At 39.1% G+C, this 24,450-nt stretch overlaps 1 protein-coding gene across 1 annotated transcript in view; it reads right to left on the bottom strand.

Annotated features, from left to right (window-relative positions):
• The window catches only part of LOC139694978 (sodium-coupled monocarboxylate transporter 1-like), a 44,908-nt gene that overhangs the window by 7,536 nt on the left and 12,922 nt on the right, over positions 1–24,450 (bottom strand). Inside the window, exons 2-10 of the mRNA XM_071593534.1 lie at positions 22,908–23,186; positions 22,272–22,431; positions 21,692–21,757; positions 19,477–19,528; positions 16,797–16,864; positions 13,251–13,405; positions 6,326–6,466; positions 5,557–5,665; positions 2,288–2,397 (exon numbers count right to left, since the gene is read on the bottom strand). Coding sequence (XP_071449635.1) covers positions 2,288–2,397; positions 5,557–5,665; positions 6,326–6,466; positions 13,251–13,405; positions 16,797–16,864; positions 19,477–19,528; positions 21,692–21,757; positions 22,272–22,431; positions 22,908–23,170 — 1,124 coding nt within the window. The 5' untranslated portion in view covers positions 23,171–23,186. The remainder of the gene's footprint in view (positions 1–2,287; positions 2,398–5,556; positions 5,666–6,325; positions 6,467–13,250; positions 13,406–16,796; positions 16,865–19,476; positions 19,529–21,691; positions 21,758–22,271; positions 22,432–22,907; positions 23,187–24,450) is intronic.

Genomic DNA, 24,450 nt, shown 5'->3' on the forward strand with positions numbered 1-24,450 from the left:
CGACGGACGGCGTAACCACCAAAAGTGTTCTGTTCTAAGCTCCTCAAGAGGGATTGAGATACCACTGAAAAAGATCTTTGGTTTGAGCCTATTTTATGCCATGATAACTGCGCTTGCGAAGTTTTTTTAATATTTTCACATTCTTGATGATTACCGTTTTTTGGTGCGTTATTTTGTGGCATTCATTCGTACTGAACTGAAGCACAAGAGCTCGCTTATACCGAACACAAAATGTAAATAAAATTCAGTTGCAAATATGGTTTCGCGTGCCGGAGAATTGTCCTCGAACTGGCACACAAATAATTCATCTTCCCGTGCATATATTCCTAACAAGACAGAGGCGATACGTGTCAAAGAAGTAGGTACACCGCCAAATATTGCCGAGTGGGTAGCGTGTGCCTCTTCTGTGGAGGTAATCATTGGTTTATTAAATATGAATTAGGCGAAGCACCAAAGTCTGTCATGCCTAACTCAATCAAAGGCCAGCTGAGGAGTCACTATGCCCATCCCTAAGTCCTGAAATACCAAATAACCATCTTGGCTAAGCAATCACCACCCTAGATACAACCGTGGATGCATCAAAAATTGTTTCATTCCTCTTAAACGTTGGATGGTAGCTAATAGTGAGAAGCATACGCTGGATATGAAATGCATGCAGGCAAGATGTGTCCCAAAGTAGATTTAGAGTCACATGTGTGACTGAGTTGTGGAGGGGAACCCCAAGATAAAGAGGAAACTAAAACCATCAAGAAGGCGGTATAGAAAAGGGCTTCTGCAGAAGAGTTTCATAGGCAAGATGGAAAATTTTGGAACTGAATTCTATGATTTCAGACTGGATTTGGATAAGAGGTTGTTTATTCAATGATGATGGTGGGCACACAGCATTAAATATTGTGAGTATACAAGCATGTCCTGAAGTTGATTGACTAAGTATCAATCAAATGAATAGATTATCAAAAAATGGAAAGATTTGGAGCAGAAAAGATGGAATTGACTTCAAGGCTAGGAGCTCCCTTTGTAAAGTGGCCACAGGAATTTATGGATACATAGGAAACCTTTAAAAGCCACAGTTCCAACGGGGCATGCACTGGGCATTAGCATGATCAATATCTGGTGAACCAAAGGAAAAAGCCACTCATTTAGATAAACAATGAGAGGAGCAAATAAGAAATGGGAAGGAAGATGGGAGGGACTCTGGTATGTCACTGCCACAGGGATGGGGGAAAAGGTTGGGGAACAAGTATTCTCCAACAATGGTCACCTCGTAACAATGGTCTATAAAAGTTTGACATCAATCAAGAAATTGCAATGCATACCACAAACTTTTGAAGAAGCAAGTTTTATTTTGTGCTATTTGATGGCCAATGTGCAAGCCAATGATTTATATGGAACCAGGGCCTGTGAGCAGGGGAAGAGCTGGTTAGCATGCATGTTTAGCCAGTGCTTATATGCATCACTGACGAGTCAGAAACCTGGGGTATGGAGGAAGGTTTGCAAGGTTGCAGAATCTTCCAGTTCATCCCAGACAACCTCGTTTGTCAACGACTAATGGCTTTGGTGTCACGCAAGATCCATCACCCACCCATCTGGTGGTGGCAGTCCAACAGGGGATGCATTCACCCGTTACTGTTGACACACAAAACATGCGTTTTGTGCTGAAGACTTGGAGGAGGATTCCTCTACAAATATTGATATTCTCATAATCATAGCCACAGTCAAACCCTTGTAAGCTATTTAGCTATTTCAAGACAGCAGCTGCACCCACCTTAGCAGTATTCAATGGCTGAGAAATCAATATTCTGAACTCTAAATAAAAATATATAAAAATAAATATGGGTGTGTGTGTGTACTACGATCTGTTCAATATATATGTGTATATATATGTATATATATATATATATATATATATATATATATATATATATATATATATATATATATATATATATATATATATATATTTATATACTATATATATATATATGTATAATATGTATATATATATGTATAATATGTATATATATGTATATATATATGTGTGTATATATATATATTATATTTATATACTATATATATATATATATATATATATATATAGAATAGATTGGGGAAGTGTGTGTGCATATGTGATGCAGTCACCCGTCAATCTCCTTGTCAAACTCTTCCTTGTGTCCGCCGTAGACAACCTGCTCCACAAGACAAACACATCAACGTAAGTTAAATGGACACGAGCCAGAACTTTTTGACCAGTTGGTCCCCATCATAAGTTGCCATCACTGGTGTTCACCTGAGAGCTGCACTGAATACCCCTGAGATGAATATTCCAGGCAAGCCAGGGATGGATGAAGACATGTCCATCACGAGGTATGGCAGCAGCTGGTCTGGCTTCTTGATGGCCTGTGTTTAAGAAAGAGGAAACAACGGTGATTGCCATATTTCATTCCATTCTTGATATTTAATTCCAATCGATTATATAGTAATTTTAGGGTGTAAAGAAATTGTTGCATTGTAATGTGTATATGATGGCTCCATCAAAAGTTACTGCCATGGCATTCCCCACAGTTTCTTGTAATTCAATCAATTATATCCAGAATAGCAGTATCAGATCTACCATGGAAATTTTACCAGTAATTCAAATAAACTAAAGGCCAAGAAAATGTTATGGTTTATCACGCTATCATTCTAAAATGGATCACCCACTTAAGCTCGAAGTTGTGATCGGAAAAAAGTGCAATGCAAGAAATAAAACAATTCATTAGATGAGGGGCTGTAAAGGTATCTGACCTCAGTGGGGAGGCCATTAAGTGATGGTGTCATGTCAAAACTGCCATTCAGGAAAGCAACATGAAAATATCTCCACACGTATTACTCATCTAAAGAATTTAAGGATGACAAATTTTTACCATTATAGTGAAAATGAGTCCTGGAAACTGGGCAAAATCAGCAGAGCCCCATGATGATGGCTGAGAGGAATGAACTAGTCTGAATAGGGACTTGGAATGTTAGGATCATTTTCAGGATAGTATAATTACAAAATGTACGGGTCCTTACCTACTGCATTCATCGACTTTAATCACTTAGCAATTTTTGTATCTCACAATGTGGTATTCCTGGACCCAGACTATCCATGTCTGCATCAAATTACATTTTTTTTAACTACTCAAGAATCATTAACTTAAAGTTAATCTACATATTTAGCTTCTATTTTACCATAGCAAAATAACAAAATGAAATAGTAAATAAATATGTAAATTTTTTCTACCTTTCCTGAATCTCTTCAGCTTTTTTTAACTATTTCTCTGTCTCATGTCTATCTAATGGAAGGTATGTGCGTATCTTGCCATGCTACATCCTAGTACTTCTCCAACTTTATTATGCAGCACTTAAGGGCTTAGAAGGGCTACTTCTAATTTGCCTTCAATCTGAAATGTCTCCATATCATCACACTGATATTTCCACTGTATTGCCTTAGCCTCAACATTTCCTATCCCAAGTTTATTGTTTAACTATCCATGTATTCACCTCTCAATGTCTGTGATTCTTCTATTTTCACATATCCTCATCTCTCTCCCTTGGCCAAAGGCTTCTGATCCTGAACCATGAATATTGTTACCATAACAGCTCTTCCTATCACATTCATAAGCTCTATGAAACTTCCATTTGCCCCATAATCCTCTTGAATTTTGAATTGCATTCTTTGAAACCTAAATTATCACACAAATCTCCATCCATACTGAGGAAGCTGTGTGAGTTGACAATGCTGTTCCTAAATCTTTCTCAAATCATAATTTACTCTAGCTGGTGCATCTATCTATCTTTTTCTCACAATATCATCCATGTGTACCAATGCTAATGATGATTTTTTGCATTAAAACATCAAAATAATTGGGCAGAAAATGGAGCAGGTAGAATGGTTTACTCCTCTTGGATATGTTTTGGACCCATATAGTCAACGTAGTAGAGACAGGAGAAGAAAAATTGTATTAGACAAAGTAGATTTCAGAATAATTCAGGACCAATGAAGTAAACATTGAATAAGGATTTTAAGAAAAGGATTTTTTTGAAATTGAGCATGGTTTTGTACTATGCTGAAACATAGTCATTGAAGCTAAATGATATGCTTGGACAGGAGAATTTTGGTCAAAGGGTGTACAGAAGGATGGGAAAGGTGAAATGGACAGAAAGGAAAACTACCAGGCATACTGAGAAGAAGAGTTGGTTTTTGGTTAATTTCTAACAAAGACAGAAAAAATATATGCAAATGATTTCATTGGTGATGTATTGCTGAAGACTGTAATAGAGAGGAGAGGAGGTTAGGCAAGCCAGGTACATGAAGGGGTTAAAAGGATAGTCATACTGAACAAAATGAAAGGTGATAGCATGTAGGTGGAATTGAAGAGCTGTTTGATGTTGTGCGGGTAGTCATACTACCTCTTTCTAGATGGAGCTGAGATATGTAGCATTGATCAATCTGTGTCAATTAAAAATCTATCTTAAATGGTTGACTACCAATAATAATGTTATCTTTAAATATTCTGATTGCATGATGTGAGGTAAGAATGAGTATTTGAAACTCTCATTGACAGCATGTCTCTATTTCATTTTATCCTGGCAGTGGTTAAATCTTATAGAGTAATAAGAGGCCATAATGATTCCCTCGGTACCATTGAATAGCTCGTTCATTTGGTGTAAGCTAATATAAATAGGCCAGCTCACTCCCTTTGTGATCATAGGATGTCCTAGCCCTTTCTCCAGATCTCCCTTTCCTCCAGCACATCCATGATGGTATGCTTACTTGCTTATCAAAGAAATATTTCACAAACCTAGCAGTTTCTCTGAACTCTTTCTAATTCCCTAAATCCTCCATGTTTTCCAAATATGGCATAAATAAAGCAAAGAGCTACCTCTCATTCACCCTTGCAATACTTTTCCCTACAAGCTGTCTGATATTAACTAGTTTCTTTATGCCTGGCCCACATATATTCCTGACATGTACCCGATTAAATGTTTTATCTTGGTATCAAAACTGATTATTTCACCTGTTCTAAATTTCCTAATTAATATTACCTATCTTTTGATAATTTACTTTTTCTTCCTTTTCTTTGATTCCAAAATTTCATAATTGCACAATTGTCATGCTTCCTTTCACTATCCCAATATCTGATTTAAATAGCTAGGGAGAATATTGAAATGTAATGAAATAATTGACTTTGTAAGAGAGAGACAACAAATTTTTTAGCTAGGGAGAAGCCTGCAAACTGCTAGGGTCATTATTTCCCTGGAAACCACTGTGGTTTCTGCAAATAACTGAATATGTCTAATATTACGGGAGCACATTCAATGTTGGCATGGTAGGAGATGGATATCGAGAAGAGTAAGGGCCCCATGACACTTCCCTGAGGAGTGTCTTAGTATGTATACACTTCTCATGAATTCAACCTGGCGATGAGTACTTCTTGTTTATAGTTTATACTACCTTGCAGAGGGCCCACCCTTCCCTCACCCCTCTCCTTGATGTGGCCCCATCAAAATTGGTAACTTAGACACAATACTCACACCTCGAAGCAGTGGGTCACAGCCGTGGAAGTTTGCGTAGATAACCATGCCGGTGTAGCAGCTGAGGCTCACAATTGCCATGATGCCCAATGCAAGGAGCATGGTGGCTCTGTGGAGGGAAAGAGCATCAGTTAGGCCATGGATCTAAGATCGATATTTATAGAAGTTTGCCTAGTTGTCACCAAGGGAGCCCCAGATCCTCTCAAAGCAGTCATGTTACTATTCCACAACAGGAGTGAGATAGAATTACTAATTATGACCTTTGCTTTTTCACATATACATAAAAGATATATTAAGGGTGGCATTGGGAAGGGTTGCCGCTAAAAATAAATGTAGGCAGTTAGATGACTAAGTCAGGGCCAGAAAAATGCCAAGACCTAGGCCTATTGCAGTGGAACACATGATCTTAGCCAATTTCAGATTATGCAGCAAAGAGTCTGTAAGAGTTTTGGGTCTATTGACCATTGCAGTAAATAGGTCATAATGACAATAGACCCAATCGATCTTCAAAGCACCAAATTGCATTAACATTGATATTATTATTACACATTCACATTAATATTTTAAAGATGATGAAGTAATAAAATTGCCGGTAGACTTTGGCCTGGATATAATTGCAGTTCAGCAACCATATTTTATCTATGCACCAGCAGGAGTTGGAAAATCTCTCAAATAAGACTCAAAACTAATATCAAGTAAAATAGCATCCAAGCACTCGATTGAGGAGTGAAGAAGACATGGCTCAGGTGTCAACCCGGCCTGTGCTTACATGCGTGCCTCTCTGAGGGAGGACATTGCGAGGCACCGTTGAATCATGGCTTGGTTGACGGCACACGATGCAAGCCAGCTCACATAGTTGCCAATGGTGATGGACCAGAAGGTGTGGCGGATTCGGGGGTCCACGTCGAATCTGCAAATACATCAGTTCAGTCAACCGAATTAGTTTCTGGATCTCCCCGCTGCTTGGAGGCATTTAGATCAGTAAATGTGTTATCTCTTCGACATGGCTCGCCGAGGATATATTATGTTAAATAGCCATTTATCTTGATTTTTTGGTTACAGCTCTTCAATAGGACAAACAATGAAAAGCCAAATACAACACAAACCAATTATTTAGCAGTAACAAACAGCTTTTAACCTGATCTATACATTGAACTGCTGGCTGCTTCCATTAGTTTCCACTATACTTATTCTCATACAACACTCTGTGTGACACAATATTCCAATAATAATCTTGCAAGTTTTTGCAACACACTACCAGCATTGGATACTTTCAAAAGTTACTTCAAAAACCAATATAATAGTTATTATTTTTTAAATTTTTTGTTAATATTTATATAAAATTTTGATTTTCATTATTTTTTTAATAATCATATCATTATTATTGATTTTACATACTTAAGTGAGAAATTATAGTAAGTTTTACATAATCGTAAAAAACTTTTTTGGCTGCAAATGTTTTAATTAAATCATAACTTATCACAGCTTACTCTTAAATTCCTTTCACCCAGTCAAATTTTCTCAAATTTTTTTCCAGAAGCAGAAGCTCTGTCATATTCAACGTGGCAGTGGCAGGGGTTGCTCATTTCCTCATTTCATAGTTCTCTCATTGAGAAGACCAATATCTATTTTTATTGGTTGGAATTAAACACTTTAATCCCATGTCCAAAAATAAGCACTAAGCACTTAGAAATGGCAATGCATGATGCTTATCATACTTTTATTTCAAAACCTTGTGTTGTTTGCTCATATTGAGACACCTCCAAAAGAAGCATATTCTTTATTTGTTTTTCCACCACTGCTTAGGGTGACCTATGGAGCAACTTATCCTTATCGAAAATTCTTCAACCGATTGAAGACTTCATTGAGTTTTTGTTCTTGTTGAGTTTTTGGGACCTAGCAATTCATTTAAGATGTCTCATACAATTAAATTTGAATAAGTGCCAGGATATGGAATGTTTACGATGGGTGAAATAGGTGCACTTTATGGAAAGGTGAAAGATCTATTAGGATGTAAAAAGGGACAATCCGTGAAAACAATCCTAACTAAGTGGAAAAAATTACTCATTGAAGAATGGGTAGTACAGAACTATGATATAGAAACAAGGTATTACCTTGGTGGAAGAAAACAGCAGGCTTTCGCAATGGACAAGGGTTAAACATAATGAATACCCTAGGGTTAAACTCCACTGCAGACATTAGAGTACTTGAAAAATGCCAGGGTATTTAGAGATATCAGTTAGACTTTACTATGATTTGACATAGACCTAAGAATGGGAAAAAATGGGAGCATATGCAAAATACAATTTCTGAAGCCTCAAAATAAACTATAGGAACAGTAAATAGGTAAAAGAACAAGGTAAATATGGGATATTGATGAATTGATTATAAAGAAAGAGAAGAGAAGGAAATGAAAGAATATTTAAACAGTTGAATGGAGAGAAATATAAAGAGTTAAATAATTAACTAAGGCAGGATACTAATAGGGTGAAAGAAATGTGGTGAACAATACAGTTTATATTATTATAATTATAGATACTCTACTGGTTAAGGTAGGTTTTGGATGGAGACAATTACCAAATATTTCTCCTGTCTCTCCTAACAACCACAAAACCTAACATCCTACTCTACAACAAGACCCTCTTCATTTCCGTATACTTCCCCTCATTCCATCCAACATCCCTATTCAATTTCTGTTCCTTCCATGGTTGCCTGACATTCTCCCCTCTATTGCAGTATTCAACATCCCATCACCAATCAATTATGCTTGGCATCCATTTGTTCTGTCTCCTTACAATTCCTCCCAACAATTCTCTCTCCTCCCTCACCATTACTTGCTCCTCCTCATTTGTTTTCCTTTTTGTCCACTAGACTTTCTTCATTCTTCTCCACACCCACATATCTAAAGCCTCCAATTTTCGCCAATCATCCTGCATCAATGACCATGTTTCCATGCCGTACATAACTACGCTCCATATCAAAAGTTAACGAGCCTTTTCTGAACATCCTTACTCAACATCCCTGTCATCAACTCTCTCGTCCTTGAGAAGGCTTTTCTGCCTAACACAATTCTTCTCCTTACATTCATACTATTTTGATCATTTTGACCCAAAACACTTCCGAGATATGTAAACTGCTCCACCTACTCTAGTTTTTGCCCATCTATTTCACATTTAACTAAGCTTTTCTCTTTCTGGATAACCTTTTTTTATGTACCTTTATTCTGATCTCCTACCAATTATGAATTTCCAATATACTAGTCAATGGTTGCATTCTCTTGGCTGACTGATAAACTAAAGCTTGATCATGGGCAAACCTGACTGATTTTATGAATTTCCCGCCTACATTCCTTCCCATCTCCAGTTCTTCCCATGGATCTTTAATCATTTCTTTCACATAAACATTGAAGAGCATAGGTGATAATGGGCCACTCTGCCTCACTCCTCTTCCAAACACTGCCCATCCAGACTCTCCATTCCCCACTTGCACCTAAGTAGTCCGAGACATGTACAGATTGCGGATTAGCCTCCTGTCTCTACAATCTATTCCTATTTTTTGCAATATACTCATTAGTCTTTCCCAATTCACTCTATTAACACCTTTCCATTATCTGCAAAACAGGCAATTACGTCCTGATTGTATGCTATATTCCTCTACATTAGTGATCTCATTACAGCAATGGCATCACGAGTGCCTCTCCCCTCCGTAAACCCAAACTGATTATCCCCTAAGTAATCCTTTGCCCTTCTCTTTATCCCCTTGTTGATGATCCTGAGAAGCACTTTAGCTGCGTGGGATAGAAAACTTATTGTCCTGTAGTCATCATATGAAGTAGCCTTTACCTTTATTGGAATAGGAACTACTAGTGATCTGATAAAGTCTTCCGGCCCAATTCCTATCCCATTATGAAATAGTACATCAAGACTCTACCTCCCATATTTTCATAAGCCTTTCAGTAGTTTCGCGGTAATTTTTCTACCTCTACGGCCTTATTTAATTTAATTTCCCTTCATACACTTTCTATCTCACCGTCGAGGAAGTCTGGACCTCAGCTATATATTCCTTCCATCTCCATTGGATCTTTCCAGGTTAGACAAGAATTTTCCCCTACTTTTCTTTTATTGTTAACACAGATATTCCCTTCTTATTTCCCGATAATGTTTCAACCTTCTTGTATAGTGCACCAAATCCACTCTTCCCCTGTAAAATTTCCACATCCTTGCTTTGCAGTACACAAATTTATTGGTGATCAAATATTTTCTGTAGCCATTTGAGCAGTCATTTGTAGCACTATTTTACACCATTTTGCTTGATGTCTTGATGCTATCATGTATTCTATGTGCATCGAGTTCTGCTCTGAAACCTATGAACTTCATCGTCACTCTATAAATGTTATCACTCCATTCAATTTGTCCTTGAATTCAACTGAGAAGGTTTTCTTGTTTACTTGGGGTATTCCTTACACTTTATCGTTTGTGTAATCTGATGAGTTGCACTTATCTATCATCGTTCCATTACGTAAGCTTTTATCTTCATGATTATTGGAACGTTATCAAAATAATTAAACTTCACTGTACCCATAGTTCTTCTTCGCTAAATTTTTAATTCGCTCGTATATTTAAAAATATAGCTTCGGAAATTTCACCGCATCGGGAAATCATATTTATGAAGTCGCTGAAAGATCACAAGTTACCCAGAGATCGGAAAATGATTAACGTAACACAAAAATTTAAAAACGGAGACAAGAAGGAACCGAGAAACTACAGACCTATTTCCCTCACATCCATTTCGTGCAAGGTTATGGAGTATAATTGCTAGTTCGATTGTGAGACACCTCGATGGCCAGGAGCTATTAATGAAAAATCAGCACAGTGTCCGAAAAGGTATATCTTTAGAAAGACAGCTTGCGCTTTATTTTCATGCTATTCTTATTTCGGGATAGAGCAATGCTCCAGTGGACGCAATTTTTATAGATTTTTGGAAAGCCTTCGACAAAGTACTTCATAGTAAACTACTCACGAAGCTGGAAGCATATGGCATGGAGAAAAATATCTTTATTTAACGAATTGAATGGTCGATTACAATGAGTAGTGATCGATGGAGTCAGCTCAAATGCAGTAGAATTGACTTCACGCGTTCCCCAGGGAAGTGTTATCAGGCCTCATTTATTCCAACTTTACGCTAACGACATTGACTCCGTAGTCATTAGTAAGATACGTTTATTTGCTGACGATGCAGTAGTTTGACTCAGGTGCCAACCATTGAGTATTTACCGTGGGATTGCCCGTAGCCCCCTCCCAGCTTTGCGTGCCAAAATAATGGCTCTGTGTGCCACTTTGCCCACGCATGCCATAGGTTCGCTACCCCTTCCTATTCGTATCTGCTGTTGGTGAAAAATATCATATCATTGTTTCGTAGCAATTTTGGATCAATTACCCCCTTAATAATTACCCTCTTCAAGAACACACATTATGTCCTCTGATCGTATGCCCCGTCGAATTCTTCCTTCTTATGATTGCTTGATGGCACGTAGACCTAAACAATGACCATACTCGTTGGTTCAGCTGTTACTTCTACTGTTAGTATCCAATTAGTCGCTCGCTTCATTTTTACCACGCTTCTTCCTATCAATTCCTTCAATATAATTTCCACCCCTCGCTGGGTCTCTTCCCGTCCACCGTCTATTGCTCAACAACTATCACTGCATAATCCCTGCCAACTTTCCATCCCACTTCACACAGCCCTAAAAGATCTTTATTTCCTCTCCATCCGTACCTCAATTTATATATACTAATTTTCCTACTCGTAACATCGCCCTAACATTTCAAGTCCCGATTCTCACTACTTCGATCCTCTTCTGTATCCTCTGAGCTACATACTACCTTGATCAAAAAGTTCCCGGAATAACCACCGTGTGGCGCTCCCATCGTTCCGATTTGAGTTCTGTTTTTTTTGTTAAATTGGTACATCTGTTGTTGATATTCCCTTTAAATCTTAGTGTCATAACTTGACATTTGCAAAAGTTACGTAGCCAAGAGTACATCTATCTCTGTGTGTGTTGGCGATTTTTTACAATTGCAGAAATGGATTTAAATTTGCAACAACGAACTTGTATTAAATTTTGCGTAAAAAACGGATTTAGTGGCGCACGGACGTTGGAAATGTTGGAAAAGTGTTTCGGCAACGATTCTCTAAAAAAAACGGTCGTTTACCAGTGGCACGAGCGGTTCAGAAGTGGTCGTGAGTCAATCGAAGATGATGAACGCAGTGGCAGACCATCGACATCGAAAGTCGGTGAAAAAATTGATAAAGTAAAAGAAATGTTGGTCAATAACCGCAAATTAACCATCAGAGAAATAGCGGAGGACTTGAACATTGCCTATGGATCCGCCCAAGACATTGTGGTTAATGATTTGGGTTTCCGTCGTGTAGCATGCCAAAAGACCTCAATTTCATGCAAAAAAGAGACCGTGTTGACGTCGCAAAAGACATGATTTGCGAGGCTGAATCCGATCCCACATTCATCAAAAGGATCATTACTGGAGACGAGACGTGGGTTTATGAGTACGACACGCAATCCAGACATCAGGCAAGTGAATGGCGTTCACCAAATGAGCCGAGACCAAAAAAACCACGTCGTTTTCAGTCAAAAAAGAAGGCAATGCTGACGGTTTTCATGGATTACAACGGTGTAGTGCATCATGAATTTTTGCCAGAAGGCCAGACAGTAAACAAAGAGTATTATTTGGGCGTTATGAGACGTTTGCGTGAAGCAATTCGCCGAAAGAGACCAGAAATGTGGGCAGAAAACTCGTGGATTTTGCACCATGATAACGCACCGTCGCACAGTGCTATCATTATTCGTAATTTTTTGACGAAAAATGCAACAAATACCATCCAACAGCCACCGAATTCACCTGATTTGGCTCCCTGTGACTTCTTTCTGTTCAATCGAGTTAAAAAACCATTACGGGGAACGCGTTTTAGCAGCCGAGAGGAAGTAATGGAAAAATCGCAGGAAGCACTGATGGACATACCGAAAACCGAATATAAAAAATGTTTCGAGGATTGGATCAAGCGCTGGCATAAGTGTGTTGCAGTCGATGGGGATTACTTTGAAGGGGACAATATAGATTTAGATGAATAAACTTGTATTTTTAATTTTCTGAATAAATTCCGGGAAATTTTTGATCAAGGTAGTATTTTGCTTTCTTTTGGCAAGCATTTCGTGAGATGATGACAGTGGAGGCCATGCCTCTACCGGTCTGGCTAGACACACGGTTTATTGGGCCGAGTCTTGTAGTTGACTGCTTCATTATCAGTTTAGTTCATACTAGCAGTATTGGAAATATAATTGTAGTGGTTTCCCGTCGTCTTTCTTAATCACGATGTATATATGCAATATTAAAATGCATAAACGTTATCTTTAAATCAAAACCTGTGCATAAAAAAGGCTTTTATTTTGAAGAGCCTATCATGGACACTTTGAAGGTATGCCGCGGCCAATCTGCCTTACAGGTAGAGATCATCATTTGCATCCATTTAATCACCACGTCACCCATTTTATGACACCTTGATGTCAACCTTCAACACGACACCACTGCACCAAGGACACAAGAAGAGATTTTAGTTTCGTCTCCCTCGCCCCTTAAATTCCGAGGTGTTTGCCCATTTTACCCTGGGGCACTACTCACACAAAAAACTCGACGCGGCCGCTTTCTTCGTTCCTCGCCCACACCTCCGCCAATCCGCCCGCCCGCTGCGTGCCCACGACCAGGATGGCGATGACCCCGCCGAACATGACCCCCGTCTGCAAGGTGTCCGTCCACACCACGGCCTTGAGTCCTCCCTGGATGGAGAGGCAGATAGGGGCACGGGCGTGGTGCGGCTTGAGACGCACATACCTACACGTGATACTTTCAAATTCATTCGTATGGTGCGCAAGGCAGGGGATGCGCCCATACCAGGCAACACGATATAGGCTGCAGTCATGAACCGGACTTGAAGATTTCGTTGCAATAAATTTGGGAGGTATAAGAGTATCGCGTGCTGGAATCGGGTGATTAAGAGCCATGAATATTAATCGAGAGAACCACCGAAACTACTCTGATAAACCTATTAAAACTATGATCCAACCCCACACTATAATCCCCAATCTGATCTCTGGCATCCATGATCTTGCCTCCTTCGAATTTGTCCCAACAAATCTGTCTCCTCCCACCACCACCTTTTCGGTGGTTTTTCTTTCTTTACATTTCAACTCTCCTATTCTATTCTACTCCTAAGCCTAACTCAAACTCAACAACTCAAAAGACTCGCAACTGAGTGATCTGAAAAACGTTCAGGGTGCGGATAAGTCTCCAATCCCTCTACTGTACTCCTATTTTCTTCAATACATTAACTAATTCTGCCTAATCCTCTTCAATCGAACGCCTTCTCGAAATCAACGAATCAAAAATTATGAGGGTATAAAAGAAACGTTACACTTACACAATATAGATTTAATATTTCGCGACCATAGTTTCGATGCCGCTCATCATCATCACGTGGTCGTGAAATATTAAATCTTTATTGTAAAAGTGTAAAGTTTCTTTTTTACCCTCATAATGAAGGAATTTCACAAAGTTAAACCTGAAACTGTTATGTTTATGAATCAAAAATTGCTTTTTTTGGACACACCCTGTATACATATTCATCCGCTTCCTTCTCTGTTCTTTCTTTCTAATCATGCTATCTGTAATCCGTGGTTTCCTTGGCTATTTCCTATTTACTATTCCTACACTTTCGTTTTCGGTTTCCTAGATCCCTTTTTAATATATTCCAATCTGTCCTCTATTTTACGCTCGTAGCTCCCTTACCCTTATGCAAAATTTTCTCTACAGCCTACTGATATTCCTTTTATTTCTTCTCAGTCAAAGCTTCTACACTCCATTTCCTTAACCTTCCTTAAACTTCCCTGCTTCATCCTTTTGAATCAGAGGTTTGACTATATTAGAGTTAATTTATGAAAGGAATCCGTATTAGCCGCAAAGAAACTGCTAATTATTTACGCTATTCCTAAATCGGTGCTTAATCATAATAATCATGATATAGTTCACTGATATCTCTTTGAATTTCCTAGTATTTTCCACGCATAAGTACTTTGGTTGCGATGCTTACACTAAGTGTTTATTATGATTAAACATACTCTCCTGAGAAATATAGTGCTTTCCCCACCTCGGCCATTCCTTGCGTCCTAAATCACAATGCCAGACCTAACTCCCATTTCTCCCTTCGCCCACCACCACATTCCATGCCCATCGTCGTCAAATGTTTTGTTCCAAGGACGGACGTAATCATTTTCTCCATTTGATCTTATACCATTATTTCAGCCTATCTGTGGTTACTAGTCAGTGTATTTAGCCAGAATAAAACGAAAATCTACTACTCAAGGGAAAATAATGCAAACACTCTTACCCATGACCGTTTCTCTAGGAGCAAACACTTTAGCGGCGAGGCGAACCGAAAATTACGTTGCATCCAGAGGCTATTGGGGAAGTGCAATTATAAAGTGCAGGAGCGTTTTTACTTCGCGCTTGTTCAGCCTCACTCGGAGTGAGGAGATGTCACTTGGGATGCTGACGATGTATGCACCATGACAATATTCCGTGTACAGCGTAGGGCAGAGAGATGTGTTAAAACATTACGTCAAACAAAGGATTTTGGGTGTGAACCACTCCAAGATCGCAGATCAGTTTATTGCTTGAATCTCTCCATCTTTTGTTGTGGCCTCTGTATTCTGAAGACGCACAGCACATATTGAGAAATCACCGCCTAATGGAAGACATAATGCGTATAAGCATCTCGGCCGTACGAAAGCTAGTAGGTGTTACAAAGAAATTATGGAAGAAATAATAAGGGTAAAACAAAAGGACGTTCCAAGAAACTGCTGGGGATACCGCGGCAGTAACTTTTGACGGAGTTATCCCTTAAATGTGCATCACAGTGCAACAATTTCAGATTGTAAAAATCATTCACCTTGAGCGGGATAAAAGCCCAAATCCCGGTCAATGTGAATGATTTTAACACTCTAAAAGCGTTGCATTGTAAAGGGCGTTCTCCTAATACGTGTACGCTAAAGGAACAGTCGTTCGGGTAGCTCAAAACCTAACTTTAATGCTAACGTAGTATTCTGAAAATAGACCGATCATCAAAAATTAACCGGTTTTACCGATAGATATAACGACTTCTAATATATACCGGTATATTGGATATATCAAGTCATATATTCTGGGTATACCATTATATAAGTATAAATGTACTCCTTCCATCTCCATTAGAGGTTTCAATCCTGCTTCTCTCTGCCAGAGAATTTGATCACACGAATTACTAAGGCAATGGTCATGGACTACGGTCATATGTGTAACTCTAATATTCACATTCAATTATGTAATCTTCTGTTTCAAACTCAAACGTTAACGCGATAATTAGAAATATTCTTAAGGATGTCGTCATTTATCGATCGTTTTAGATCTAATGATATATTTGATAATACAATAATTTCCTTATTTAATTATATCTTAGCTTACATAAACGATTTTATCCATTTTAAAGATACATTCAGCTGAATTAATTATTTTTATTACAAACGATAACCTTAATTTTATTCCGATGCTCATAATTGAGGGCGACTGGCGCAAGAGTTAACTTGGCTTTTTCATGATGAGGAGTGGCTGACGATGATTTGCCGCAAAAAATTTGTCAATCAAATGAATTCATATTTAACAATATAGCAGACGAAAATGAGGAAAGCTAAGAACGGATAACGTGCAGTCTGCTGCTAAAAGCCCTAAAAACTCGTTTATCAATAATCTAGCGATAATTGCGCCAGTTCCCTTCCCTGTCAATTATGAATTCCACCATGAATTGTACGTGCTGGAGTATCTTCTCTTCAAGCAATACCTATATTGTTATGCGTCAACGTTACATCGATGAATGATTTATTGTGCGCTATAACTCATTACTATTTTGTAACGACCTAACTGTTGTGTTTCTATGCTCCACTATTGTGCTAGTGTAAAATGTCTTTGTAGCCAATTCTGGTGTGCCAATAACCACAAAATAAATTACATGCCGCGTATAATGTTCAGAGAGAAGATAAAATAACTTATTTGCATTGTTTATCTGTGTTGTAAGAACAGCCAACACTGATGAACTATTTAGTGCAACTCGAGCTGGCGTCGACTCGGCCTGCCACTCACCAGCGTCGTGTAGAATATGCAGACGAGGCAGACGATCGGGGTGATGAGGTGCAGGTTAAAGCCCGTCACTGCGCGCACGTGGCCGCGGACATGGAAGAGAGACAGAAGAACGAGAGATCGCGTCGTAAGTGGAGGGTTCTGCATTCCCCCGGCGGCATTGCACGAGGGCGCATCGCCACCCAAGCACGCCACCTGCCGAATCAAAGAGCGCCGTGCGGGTGGGCGCCATGATACCTTCCGGCCAGACGAGAATGGGACGCGGTGCAGACACTGCGGGATACGGCACTGTAGCGGAGAGACCGTGATAAACCCACGCTAAAACTCTCAAAAGGGCCTCAATTTTTAACAAGGCACGGAAAAGAACGAGGCCGTACCCTAGGTAGTCGAAAGGGCACACATTCAATGCACCAGGACTTAAACGGCATTTGTAGCATCCAATAAAAAGCACTTTGGCATTGTTATCAAAGAATGATTTCGGAACAAGTCATTGCCTTTATGCAAAATTGAATATATTTACATCATTAAAAATGGAAACTGATTGGAGATCTTATTAAAAGATTATCAAACCTCACTCCATTTCCAACTCATCTCATTCGTGTCCATTCATTACTCATTAGAATCTTTTTTTCAACACAACTGAAAACATTGCTGAATTACAGAGCCGGCCAATAATCATGAGCACACTCTATTATCATCTTTCACCATAATCATCGGCAGCATGATTGATGAAATGTAAAATTTATTTCAGAATTACACAGAATGGCACAAGGATTGGGTGCGACCAAAATTGTTTGGCGATAAATAAATACAGGAATCATTCTTCCGTGATTGTGGTTAGCAGTTAGGATGATTTATTTATGTAATATATATGATTAATAACTTGATTTTAATGATACCATATTATTTGTATCAGATGGTCTTGGGAAATTGCAATCCAAACATTTAAGCGATTGAGGCCATTATCACACAGCTATTAGTCAACGCGACGTATGCTTATAATATCATCAATCATATTGTCCCGCAGAGCTCAAGACTGTTGGCCTTCATGTAGATAGCAGTGTTTGAATAGAAAATGAATATTTATAATCATTCAATCATTTTTCCTTCTCAAAACAGACCAGGTTAATACCCTGAGAATTATGACGAAGTTAGTCATCGAAAAGTTGGCATCTGACCTACCAACCCACTTGGAAACCCATGAAGGCTTCACCTTAAATATTGATATTTTAGAGTCACACCTCGCCTCAAAACCAAAAAAATGAATATTTATTCAATGATGCATTAAAGAATATTCAACAAATTTAATACGGCCAACATAAATATGAGTTACGTGCTCTCGTTTACGTGCCTGAGCAATCGAAAAAGGTTTGCTTTTAATAAACCTAATCTCTCACTAGACTGCAGTTAAAGTTTCAGCTATATCCACCATATGGTTCCATTTTCATAGTCATTTGAAGCAACAAACTTTTGTTTATTTAGAAAACTTCAATAAATGAGTGTCGTGCGGTTATTAAACACTTCTATTTAAAAGGCTTAACACCGAGAGAGATCAAAACGAGTTGAATTAAGTTCATGGCAGATCTCCTCCTGTGTTTGCGACTGTTTATAATTGGGGAAGTGCTTTTTAACTTGGCCGCACATCCACAAAAGATGAATATTCTTCGGGAGGTGCAGTGGAAGTGATTTCCTCCGAAATGATCGAACAAATCGACCATACAGATTTCAATGATCGACGAATAAAAGTGCGTAAAATACTTGAGGCGCCAGGCTTATAACAGGTACAGTTTCCTTAATGTTGCACGAAAAATTGTGTGCCAGAAAATCTTGACAAAGTAGGTTTGCGTTTGCTCTCAGTGGAGAATGAACACAGTCGTGTGATCGACTTGGCGCTGATTTGTCTCTTTTCCGTCACATTCCTGTTGAGTTCCTGCGTCGATACTAACGTCACAACTGCGGGAGGAACATCGATACTCTACTACAATCCAGAGACAAAGGAAGAGTCGAAACAGTGGGTTTCTAAAGGTAATCCGGCTCCGAATGAGGCGGAGACGGTGAAATCGGCCTACTAGGGGATTGCCATGTTTTTTTGGGATGCACGTGGCATCATTTACTTCAATTACTTGCAAAAAGAACAAACGATAAATGGAGAGTATTGTGCGTCTGTATTGCTCCGGATGAGTGATTTAACCACGAAAATAGTCCTCATTTGGCATATAAAAAAGATTTTCTTCCTCTAAATGCACCGGTGCACACCTACGCAGTTTCGATGTCGAAAATTATAAAATAAAGTTCGAATCATTACACCATCCACATCATGGTATTCATCAGATTTTGCCCCAATGACTTTTCTTATTTCCATATTTGAAAAAATGGATCAGCAGAAAACGATTCACGGCGAACGAGGGAAACATCGCCAACACAGATTCCTATTTTTAGCACCTTCCGAAATCCTATTCTTTGGGCGGCTTGAGACATAATGTGCATATAATAAATGAGTGACAAAAATAATATTCACTAATGTCAGAAAATACAAAATAAAAAGCAACACTTACAATGTAGGTGTCTGCACTTTCTTCAGAAGGAATATTAGAGAAGAAGGAGGCTATGGAATCAAAGATGGAGCCCATCACTCAATTACTCACTCATTCTTTCCTCAATATCAATGCGTAACGATATTCACCTTGGCTGAATGCCAGAGCAGGAACGTAGATGACAATTGGAATGTAGAGCATCTGCATTGGAAAGGGAAAGGGAGTCAGTGATCAGTGAATCAGGCAAACCAGGTTTAGCAATGCTTAGCTTCTAAATACAACCTGTATTGAAAGCTCGAGTCACAACATGAGCAAAACCATTTTTAATCTTAACAGGACCAGACAAGACACCTCAACATAGCATTAATTGATATTTAAAGGCTCTTCAAAGGGATTTAGACATTCAAGGATAGTAATGATAGTGGTTAATAGTAAAAGGAACTACTTTGTACTCGATTTATAACTCAAAGGTCCATTATAAACATCACATAATAGAGAAAGTCCTAGCTCACATTTTTACACGGTCATAAATAAAAACTACAGCAACCATTTAATTTTTCCTTGACAAATTTTGATAAGGAGAAGATGAGAATAAGCATATATGTTATAATCCAATTTTCACAGGTTAAATATATTTCTAACTGTATTCCTTTGGTATAAAAAAAGAAAACAATCTTATACCTTGTGGCATTGGAGGTTTAAAGTACGTCAATGACAGAGGATAAAAGAATTGTCACTCATACATGCTCTCACACAAATGGTCATTTAGTGAAAGGTTGAAAAGTAAGAACGGTGAGAAAGAAGCGTGCGATCACAATTAATATTTCATGTTTCATGCATAAATGTACTCATGACTGATGCATGGATATGACAGGTACAATTAGTGGAGTCCATGCATCAATTCGGGGCTAAACAGATGTACAGGGTTCCCTGGGATAGCTCCATGAGGCAACAGAGAATAAGTTTTAGAAAAAATACGTCCGAAATGGATGCAGCCATGTTATTTGACGAGAATCACAAGGATTGCTACAAGCTGAAACAAAACGATGGAATAATGAATAAGTGTATGATACTGTGTATCTTGGCAGACTTGAATAATGCATGTTGAGGTCAAAAGTTATGCGAATACTGGAAGAAAGATTATTGGCTTTACGAAGAGTACACAAAGAATAGAATGTTTTCCTAATATAGAAAAAGGGCAGTGCATACAAAAATGTCCTCCTCCTCTATTATAGGAAGAGTCAACCCCAGCCGTACTCTTATAAATGGGCAAAGGATGGGTGAGGAAAATAGAGAGGAAACAGAAAGTAAATAAATAAATAACTCCAATTAAATAAAAATAAAATGAAATGATATAAGGGTGTTCAAAACAGCAAACGGTTAAATCAAAATATGATAGCAAAAAACGCTCGGTCTAAGGTGTACTAGATTGCACTGACCCTCACCCTTATCAAGCACTCACCAGTCAGGGGCTAATGAGATAATTATATCTGCGCCAACGGCCCGCTGATCGCACGTACTCGTAATAAAATAAAATGGATGCAAATTAATCGCTCACTCTCTAACTTGGATATACTATACAGCATTCATCCTTGCTAGTCTCAAGCACTAACATTCAACCAGGGCTAGCGAGAGACTTCTCTCTGCGCCAGTGGCCCATTTCCATTCTTCTCTGGAAAGGACTGCTTTGCTGTCGAAACCCTGTGTCAGTGGGCCACTGGTGCAGAGAGAATTCTCTCGCAAGCTCTGTTTCAGTGTGAGTGCTTGAGACTAGCAAGGATGAATGCTGTAGTATATCGAAGATAGAGAGTGTGTGATTAATTTTCATCCATTTTATTTTATTACGCGCGATCGGCGGGCCGCTGGTGCAGAGATCTCTCGTAAGCCCCAGACTGGTGAGTGCTTTATAAAGGCGAGGGTCAATGCTATCTAGTACGCCTTAGCCTGAGCGTTTTTTGCCATGATATTTTGGTTTAACCGTTATCTATTTTAACCCACCCCACCCCTATTTCACTTTTTATTTTTATTTAATTTGATCTATTTATTTACTTTCTCTTGCCTCTCTAATTTCCCTCACCCATCACTTGCCCATTTATAAGAGTACAGCTAGGGTTGACTCTTCCCATAATATTCACACGGCCATAGTTACCGTTCACTTCATACATCCTCCTCTGTTATTGTATGGATATGAAATTTGGGTATTTCAAGACAAGCAACAATTTGGTGGGCTTGAGGGTACTCGCAGAAATATGTCTGTTTGCATGTACATATTTGTAAAGTTACTCAATTGTTTCTAAAGATATATATATAAATACGAAATTAAAATTGATAACCATATGTTATTTCGAGTCCACACACACTCACCATTTTCGTCACGAAGATGGTCGATCCAAGTAGGCGAACGCTGTTATTGAACCGATGCTTGAGATACTGGAAGGAAATGAACGATAAGAAAATCGGTATCTTAGATTCATATCTTACATCAAAAATAAATGTAAATTTTAAAATTAAGCAGAAATTTCATTAATTTACTCTGAGTATTCAGTATATTATTGGACAGAGACGGAGACAAAAGAGAGAGGTCACGGCTAGAATTAAAGGGCTAAGGAGAAGTTTACTGGGACCAATTCAAACCCGAGAGTAAACATGGCTGAAGGGGAAAAAATAACAGGAGGTATGTTGGCAATAACCTGCAATACCTTGGCAGACATACATGGGAAAATTAAGGGACCGAGAGAGGTATCGTCTGATTAGAAAAAGGGAAAAGAGGATCGTCTGATTATAAATCAAACAAAAGGAGTAGATTGGCGGGGAAATATTTTTCAGCTAGGCACATGAAGGACTGTGGAAAAGAGAATGCGTTGAGTTGAAGAACAGTTAACTGTGATCAGAATATTCAATCGCAGGCTCTCGTCCTGTGACTTGGGATCCACTTTGAGCTCACCTCGTAGGAAGAAGTAATCTTGAGGTCGTAGAAGACGGGGATGTACGCCACGGACATCGTCATGCAGACGAACACCTCGGAGAATACAGTGACCCAGTACTGCGTCCCGAATGTGTAGATCTCGGCGGGGAGGCCCAGGAGCGCTATGCCCGAGATGTAGCTGCGAGAAATAAAAAGGGAGAGAATCCAACGTCCTCAGAAGGCACAAGGACAAAATGAGAGGGTCAATTAAAAGCTTTTAGGAGTAGGAAATTGAGAAAAGGCCCCAGTACAGGGGAGGAGGAGTACTCTTAAGTCGGAAGGCACAAAATGTGTGTGAATTCCCGTGTCCTAACCCCGTAGTTGGTTGCTCGCGGAAAGGGGGAGGGACTCTAAGGAGGAAAGGGAGAAACACTGGTCTGAAGGCATCATGGCAAGCATAATGTTTGATAATGTAACGGGTGAACTGATATGTGAATTTCGTGATATTTGAGATGTGTTGAAGAAAAGGGCTGAGCATTTGTATCGGAGCACCCCCCAGTGAACAGAGTGTGTTATTAAGTGGTATTAGCTAGCGTGGCGCTAGTTAATGGTAACTAATAATGACTAACATAGAAATTTCTTTACGAAAGCACCCGTCCCGTGACCGGCGCTCACCTGGCGATGAGGGACATGGTAATTGGCAGGATTCCCATAGCCCTCCCGCCCATCAGGTACTGCGCCGCCGTGTCTTGTTTCGTCTTAGCGAAGAACCCAAAGTAGACGCCGATGAGCGCCGACAACACCAGCATCACCGCGAACACCATATAGTCGATCCACGCGAAGTGCCTCGGCGCCGACGCTTCCTCGGTGCCGAGGAGGGTGGGGAGGGCTGTGGACGACGGCCACGCCTCGACGCCGGAGCTGCTGAAGTCGGCCATTCTTCCAGGGTGGCTGCTGAGGGAAAAATTTGTCTCGGTTAATTTTGACATTCTTTCTAGACTATTTAAATGATCGTGGCAAATTTGAGACCCCTTATATATGATTATTCTTTTAAAATATGTGGAAATTCAGTTCGACAGGTATGGGATGAGAATAAATTCAAATAAAACAAAGGTTATGCGGTGTTTGAGAAAGAGAAAGGCTAAGTTAACTACATATCAAAATAGGAGTTCATGAACTTCAGAAAGTGGAATAGCTTTCTTATCTCTGGAGTGTAGGAAGGACATAAGGAGCTGAATTGCGTTAAGCAGAGAAGATTTCAGTAGGAAGAGGGAATTGATGACAGGGTCGTTGGGTAAGGATGTTTAGAAAAGGATCGTTGAAACTTTGATATGCATGTGAGGCGTAGTTAGGAACGGCGCAGAAACATGACCATTGAATCAGGATGGCAGGTGTAGATAGGAAATTTTTGAAATGTGGGTGTGAAGGAGGATGTATAAGGTTAAGTGGACAGAAAGGAAAACAATTACTACAAAATTGTTGGGCGGAGAGAGGATTATTGGGAGAATTCAAATGTAGCAATGAAATGTAGATCAGAGAGTTTTGATTGGCGATGGGATGTTGAAGACAATTATAGAGGGGAGAATATTAGGCAAAGAAGGAAGGGGCGGGAATAGGATAGGGATGTTGAAAAAAGTGAATGGAGGAAGGAAGTATATAGAGTTGAAGAGAGAATTTTTGTGGTGTAGGTTCTTGGGTTCTGTTTTGTTAGGAAAGACAAGAGAATTATCTGGTAGTTTGTGTCCATTCATATCCTACCCTAACCGGTAGATTACCTATAATAATTATAATCAGAGTGCAGAAATACGGACCACCTGTATACTCGTGTCATTATACGTAATGGTTTTTGCTGGGATATGAAGTGATAAGCCTTAATTAAACTAGAGAACCATGTAGTTCTACACTTTACAAGCTTGTTAAGCAGCGTTAGGAAGGACACACTAATATGTAGACCTCATTTAAACATTATGGAAGGTCAACAAACCTGTTTTGATGCAGAATTTTCCATAAAACCTGATCATGTATTTTTATTCACATAATTTAATGCATACAAAATGTTTTCGATTATTTTTTATGCATTAGTGATACATGTTTCATTTATTTAAATCCAGTATTGTGTAAGCAGCAAGACGCTGCATTTTCAAACATATTCAGTTCGCCTACGGTCACGACGGTAGCAACCCGAGCTACATTGAAATTCTGCTTTATCGCCTCAAAA

The sequence above is a fragment of the Hetaerina americana genome, unplaced genomic scaffold (assembly GCF_022747635.1).
Source record: "Hetaerina americana unplaced genomic scaffold, ioHetAmer1.1.p SCAF_6, whole genome shotgun sequence".
Classification (NCBI taxonomy): Eukaryota; Metazoa; Arthropoda; class Insecta; order Odonata; family Calopterygidae; genus Hetaerina; species Hetaerina americana.